Source organism: Sardina pilchardus, chromosome 18 (assembly GCF_963854185.1).
Source record: "Sardina pilchardus chromosome 18, fSarPil1.1, whole genome shotgun sequence".
Taxonomy (NCBI): Eukaryota; Metazoa; Chordata; class Actinopteri; order Clupeiformes; family Clupeidae; genus Sardina; species Sardina pilchardus.
Genome location: NC_085011.1, coordinates 27,368,764 through 27,376,263, shown reverse-complemented (window position 1 = coordinate 27,376,263; position 7,500 = coordinate 27,368,764). Strand labels below are relative to the sequence as shown.

At 51.1% G+C, this 7,500-nt stretch overlaps 1 protein-coding gene across 5 annotated transcripts in view; it reads left to right on the top strand.

Moving 5' to 3' along the window:
• Positions 1–7,500, top strand: part of cep170aa (centrosomal protein 170Aa) — a 66,463-nt gene that overhangs the window by 48,248 nt on the left and 10,715 nt on the right. For all 5 annotated transcript variants that reach the window (XM_062519407.1, XM_062519405.1, XM_062519404.1 and 2 more), the window contains 3 exons: positions 2,122–2,257; positions 3,097–4,124; positions 4,918–5,515. In XM_062519407.1, the coding sequence (XP_062375391.1) occupies positions 2,122–2,257; positions 3,097–4,124; positions 4,918–5,515 (1,762 nt within the window). The remainder of the gene's footprint in view (positions 1–2,121; positions 2,258–3,096; positions 4,125–4,917; positions 5,516–7,500) is intronic.

The following is a 7,500-nucleotide window of genomic DNA, read 5'->3' as shown; positions in this document are numbered from 1 at the left end:
AGCGGATCTGTAGTTCGATGAAATGAGCTCTACCTGCACTAAGGTCATTGAGGGCCTGAGACTGTAGCTGGATGGTGATAAGCTCATGAATCACTCTCAGAGCAGACGGCCAGGTGGTGGTCGGACTGGACAGTGTCCCCCGGGAAAGAGCCTTGTCCACTGCTGGCCCTGGCCAGAGGCCAGAGCGTGAGTGGACTGTCCGTCTCGGAGTGGGTCAGGAGGACTTCCTGCGTTAGGAAAGAGGGAGGTGGTCGGGAATACTAAAGGGGATTCCAAAAGAATTCCCAAAGCTACAACCACAAAAGCACCAGGAGGGACGAGAGGCACTCAGAGTGTGTAAGAATGGGAATTCAAAGTGTGTGTGTGTGTGTGCGTGTGTGTGTGTGTGTGTGTGTGTGTGGTGTGCATATATGCGCACAGATGTGTCTAGAGTTTTTGGATGTTTGGATGTGTCTAGATGCGTATATGTTTGTACCATGTGTGTGTGTGTGTGTGTGTGTGTGTGTGTGTGTGTGTGTGTGTGTGTGTGTGTGTGTGGAGGCTAATTTGAGTCAGGCTCCCCTCTCTCCCGCCCCTCTGACTACTTCCTTGTTATTCAGAGGCCGGACGGGCCACTCACAGACCGTGACCTAGTTAGGGAGGAATACAAGAAATAATGCCCCCTCCAGCTCCTCCTGGCCATCTACACACACACACACACACACACACACACACACACACACACACACACGCACACACATGCACGCACGCACGCACGCATGCACGCACACACACACACACACACACACACACATTCACATGCTCCTTCAGGCTTCAGACAGACACACACATACTCACAGACACAGGTAGTTAAGTCATGCTATGCATTTGCATTCTGTACAAACAAGCGTGTGCGCACACACACACACACACACACACACACACACACACACACACACACACACATACACACACACACACACACACACACACACACACACACACACACATACACACACACACACACACACACACACACACACACACACAAAAAAACACAGCAGTGACTTTAAAGGCATGACTACATAAGGGCAGACTCCATTATAAATATTGCTTGCTTCCTTGAGGGCATGAAAGTAATTACATCACCAATTTCCATTTTTATGAAAAGAAGTCTAAGATGGTGCCCCATGTTATATGAATGCGCTTGTCTCTGCTTAAAGGGCCCTTTAGAAAGATACACGCCCGTTTCAGCAGAGCTCAGCACTGTGTATTGTTGGGGTTTCTGTGAGTCAGCTTCTGCAAGATTCAGGCACCCATTTAAATTGCAGGTATTGACTCCATAGATTGTGTCAGCATTTCAAAAGCAGCATAAAATCTCCCATTTACATTTCTCAGTTGGTGTGAATAATACATCCATTATTATTTGTGTCTGGTAGTGCACAAAGATAGGCAGACACACAGAGTAGCGTATTAAAGAAGTGTGTATGGAGAGTGTAGTGCACTGATCGCCACAGTCCCGTGAGATGAACTGTAAAAGTACACTTACTGTACACACGTCTATCCCCCACGCATTTTTAATTTAATCAGGCGAAGGCCATCAATTATTGACAAGGTGTCAGACAGCCGGGCCCCAGAGTAGAGTAGAGCTTCTGCTGGAGTGTTTCAGCCAGCCAGCCTGGAGTGCGTTTCCCAAAACCATAGTTGCTGACCTGTTAGCATCTTAGTTTCGTTGGTAATGGGAAATTGCATTGCAACCAACAAAGTTGCTTAGTTAGTTAGAAACTATGGTTTTGGGCAACACGGCCCTGGTCGGTGTGCATTAGCCTCATTTCCCATTCCTAACGCTCCATGGGATACGGGATACTGGACCGTCCTTCAGCAATTTGTTACCCTTTTAATTATTTTCCCCTCTAAAATGATATGTTTGTGTTTATGGTATTTAGCTGACGCTTTTGTCCTAAGCGACTTACATATTACATTAACATTAAAATGAAAACAGTTTAGAATGAAATCAAAGCAATGCCTTTTCATGTTTGTTTTATGTACCTTGTGGTTTTTTTTAAATGATTATATTTTTTAAATGACAAATGAGCCTAGTCGTGTAATCTCTCTGTTATGTCTGTCTCCGCCTCCTTGCAGGTTGTCCCTGACGACCAGGTGGCTGTCGGGAGCCCCCACTGGGTGTCACAATGGGCCAGCCTGGCGGCCAATCACACGCGCACAGACCCCGAAGGTTCCGGAGCGGAGCCCTCTGCCTTTGTGCATCAGGAGAGAGGTGCGTCGTGCTCACTCGCCGTGGTTACTGTCGTCATGGAATCATGGTGCATGGACAAATGCTAAGGCTCGTTCACGCAGCTCACTATGTAAAACGTGCAACTGCGATGGATGCGTCTAGTTTGGAAGGGACAGGGTGACACTTTGAAGGTCATATCGCTCTGCCTGTTTAGTCGTCCAGCACGCCCAAGAAGCCGGAGCTATTCACAAAGCTAATTGTCCATTCACAGCCTGCTCTAACAGACCAATGAGCTGATGACCTTTCTACAAAGTCACTGCAGCATGGGCCTGTTAAACAAAGCACTTGCACTTGGGGGGCTGGGCTCTGTAGCACACCGGCATTATCAAGGCCACTTTCAGAAAAAGATGTGCTTCAGCGAACCGGTGTGACATTTCCGCTGTTTTATGATAAGATTTTCATAGGCTTCTTAAGAACTCAATGTATGCTTTAATACATTACAAGGCGTCTCACGGTTAGTGAGTTTGTTGCACGGACCTATACAGTAGTTTGTGTTTCTGTTGGTCTCAGTGTGTCAGTATGCCTTTATGGTGGATTATATTCTAGACATGCAATCAAAGCTGCAAAACATACTCTTGCCGACACCACTCCAATTCTGCATGTGTGTGTGTGTACATTCTAATTCTGCATGTGTGTGTACAAAATGTGTACGTTGTAGTGTTAAACACGGACACTGAAACACATTTTTGTCAATCCACTAAAATTCTGCATGTGTGTGTGTTTGCGTGTGTGTGTGCATTCTAATTCTGCATGTGTACAAAATGCGTATGTTATTGCAGTGTTAAACACACACACTCACACACACTCTGTGTCCTCTGCAGAGCCCGATGCGTTTGAGTCCAGCGTGTCCCAGAGGAGCGGCGGCTCCACCACCTCCAGCCTGACGGAGCGCAAGAGGAGGACGCTGCCCCAGCTGCCCGCCGAGGAGAAGCCCAAGCTGGGCAAGGGCCCGCCGGGGCTGGGGCTGGGCCTGCGCTCGGAGATCGGGGAGAAGCAGGACACTGAGCTGCAGGAGAAGGAGAACGGACACAAGGGAGACGGGCAGAGCCTGTCCTCCTCTGTTGTCGAGAAGGGCACCACCAACGGGGTGGCACTGTCGGGGGGCAAGCGCTCCTCAGAGGAGGGCGGCGGGCGCAGGAGGAGGGGGCAGGAGGGCAGGGGGAGCGGCAGCGAGAGCGAGAAGTCGGGCAGGCCGCTGGTGCGGCAGGGCAGCTTCACCATCGAGCGGCCGAGCGGCACGGTGCCCGCCGAGCTGATCCCCATCATCGGGCGCGGCGAGGGGGCCAAGGCGGCGCGCGAGCGCAGCGACTCCACGGGCTCCATGGACACGGCCACGCTGCTGAAGGACACCGAGGCCGTCATGGCCTTCCTGGAGGCCAAGCTCCGCGACGAGGGCCGCCAGGACAAGAAGCCGCTGCCGCCCGGCGCCTCCGTGGCATCCGGCTCGAAGGGCCATCGGAGCGCCGCGGCCGCGCGCACCGTCGGGGGGGGCTCCATCTCGCCGGAGTCGGACGTGGACACCAACAGCACGGTGAGCCAGGCGGCCGAGGCGGCCGAGCGGAAGGCGACGTCGTCGTCCGGCGCCCCGGGCAAGCGCCGCTCGCTCAGCAGCCTGCACCGCGAGAAGAGCAACGCCAGCTCCGCCTCCATGGCCGCCACCCGAGCCGCCGCCGCCACCGCCCGCGACCGCCTGGAGCGCAAGGCCTCCAAGAGCCGGCCCTCCGCCGCACAAACCCTCTCCAGCGGCGCCCACCACCGCGGACGCCAGCCCTCGCTGGACCTCACCGACGACGACCTGACCTCCTCGCACCCGCTCTCCACCATGTCCGACGTGCTGTCCTCCGACCAGGTGAGAGGAATACCCACTTAAACAGCATCACCATCTCAGTGTACCCACTTAAAAAGCATCACCATCTCAGTGTACCCACTTAAACAGCATCACCATCTCAGTGTACCCACTTAAAAAGCATCACCATCTCAGTGTACCCACTTAAAGAGCACCACCATCTCAGTGTACCCACTTAAAGAGCATCACCATCTCAGTGTACCCACTTAAAGAGCATCACCATCTCAGTGTACCCACTTAAAGAGCACCGCCATCTCAGTGTACCCACTTAAAGAGCATCGCCATCTCAGTGTACCCACTTAAAGAGCACCGCCATCTCAGTGTACCCACTTAAAGAGCATCGCCATCTCAGTGTACCCACTTAAAGAGCATCGCCATCTCAGTGTACCCACTTAAAGAGCACCGCCATCTCAGTGTACCCACTTAAAGAGCATCGCCATCTCAGTGTACCCACTTAAAGAGCATCGCCATCTCAGTGTACCCACTTAAAGAGCATCACCATCTCAGTGTACCCACTTAAACTAGGCAAGGACACACATTAGCATTAGGGGTTGATCACAGTATTCCCACTACAGCTAACTTATTATCACAGTATTCCCACTACAGATAACTAGACTACACCTCTGGAGAAAGTGGAATTGATCATTATGTCCAATATTCTAATACGTGGTTTAATGTTCTGCATTAGGCCCATATTCCAATGTGTGATGTAAAACGTTGTTTCTCTCACTAGTGGGTCACTTTGACCCCAAAGGCATGATTGTAATGAGCCTGTGTGATGTTTTTACCAACGCAGGACACGCCCTCTAGCCGCTCCTACGGCGGCCGCGGCAGCCATTTTGCCTCCACCGACGACCTGCTGCTGCTGTCCAAGTCCACCTCGTCCCTATCGGCCAAGACCACCCGGGCCAGCAGGGCCCTCCACGCCAGCTCGGGGAGCCTGGTCAGCAAGAGCGCCCAGCAGCAGCAGCAGACGGCAGGGCTGCCCACGCCCAGACCCACGCGCGCCTCCCTGCTGCGGAGGGCTCGCCTGGGGGATGCGTCGGACACGGACCTGGCCGACGCCGACCGCGTCTCCGTGGCCTCGGAGGTGTCCACCACCAGCTCCACGTCGCGCCCGCCGTCCGGCAGGAAGGCCCCGTCGCGGATCGACATGCTGGCGCAGCCGAGGCGCACGCGTCTGGGCTCCATCTCGGCGCGCAGCGACTCGGAGGCCACGGTGGGGGTGCGCAGCGCCGCGTCCAGGCTCTCCGCCGAGACGGCCCTCCGGCTGGGGTTGCGGCAGCCGGCGCCCGGCGACGGGAAGCTGACGCAGAAGTCCAGAGCCAGCAGCATCTCCAAGCTCAACGAGGTCAAGGCCAAGGTCGCGCCGCCCACACATGGATCCCCCTCTGGTGAGTATACGCTGCACACACACACACACACACACACACACACACGCACACACACAGCATACGCACACATACACATCACACACACACACACACAGCATACATACACATACACATCACATACACACACACACACACACAGCATACATCCACACACACACACACACACACACACACACAGCATAAATCCACATACACATACACACACACACACACTCACATATACACAGCATTACATTCACATATAGTCACAGACACACATACATACACACATAGATGTGCACACATACTCACAGCATTTCCACTCGCACACACATACACTCATGCGCTGTCACCCATCGTCCTGCTTGCAGAGACATCTATATCCAAACACTCTATCATTAGAGCTCATTATGACAGGCACACACTAAACTAAACTAACCATACATGGCATTTACAATATGCATTTATTGTCAAACACATGCAAGCAGACCATACATTATCTTCCAAGCCCACCATCTACATAGGCTAAAGAAACACACACATTTGCACATGTGCAAGCTATGTTTACTGTAAAGAGCTCTCGTATCTCCCAGAGAGCTTCAAATGGCTACATCTTTTGTGTTACATTCACATCATGATGACAGGTTGCAAAATTATAACCTAAAACTACAAATCAGTTTCACAAGACTCACCTGGCAGTTGGAGCTCTGGGTGGTCAGCATTTGGTTTCATTTACATTCTCCTTTCATTTCATGTGTGTGTGTGTGTGTGTGTGTGTGTGTGTGTGTGTGTGTGCTGTTCATGTCAATCACTACTCATTCCTCCATGTGTATGTGTGTGTGTGTGTGTGTGTGTGTGTGTGTGTGTGTGTGTGTGTGTGTGTGTGTGTGTGTGTGTGTGTGTGTGTGTGTGTGTGTGTGTGTGTGTGTGTGTGCTGTTCTTGTTAAACACTACTCATTCCTCATTCCTCCATATACAGAGAGCCCTGAGCGAGATCCAGAAACTCTCCCAACCGCAGAGGAGATTATGGGTACTGTAATAGCATCTAGAGGCCTTGGGTGTGTGTGTGTGTGTGTGTGTGTGTGTGTGTGTGTGTGTGTGTGTGTGTGTGTGTGTGTGTGTGTGTGTGTGTTCTTTAGTATGTGTGTGCAGCACCTGAGTCAAATGGCCATGCAAGGTGTTTAAACATCAGAACAAAACATTTCCACACTTACTGTTGTAACACAATGTAAAGATGTGTGTAGTGTGTGTGTGTGTGTGTGTGTGTGTGTGTGCTGTGTGTTGAAACAGAAAGCATGTTTTGGCTCAGGTAGTGCACACACACACCCTTCTTACTCAGCCTGCTGTCCCTCATTCCTGCTTGAGCAGTGATCATCAACTCCCCGTTGATTAATCAATTATTTGTCAACTATTTCATACAAACACAACACTTCTCTTACTCCAGCTTGTTGAACTGGAATATGTTGTAGTGAACACACTGCTCTATGGCAGTGAACAGAATAATTGATGATGAAAATAAGCATTAGTTGCAGCGTTAACTAACCAGGCCATAACAGTAGGACCCATCCTCTAGTGAACTCCTCTGCTGTATGGGAACTCAGGACTTATACGGCAGGGCTGGACTCTAGCCGACACCGCTGGACGTTTGATCAGAATACATGTATACGCAGTGGCTGCATGGGGTTACCATGACAGTAGAGTAGAATTAATGGTTTGGGGGTGAATTCAATGATGCGAATGATGCTGATGTTACTAGGCAATGCGGTTTTAACCTTTCAAGTCAAGGATTCTCACTCCTAAAATGAGACTTTGGTTGAGGATGATGCATGCAAAAGCATTAGCCAATGTGCTAAAGTATTAGCCACTATGCAAAAGCATGAGCAAATGTGCTAAAGTATTAGCCAATGTGCAAAAGTATTGGTCAATGTGAAAATGTATTAGCCAGTGTAACTGAATTCATTTGAAGTGTGAAACAGAAAGGCAGGTTTCATCTGTTGTTGTTGTTG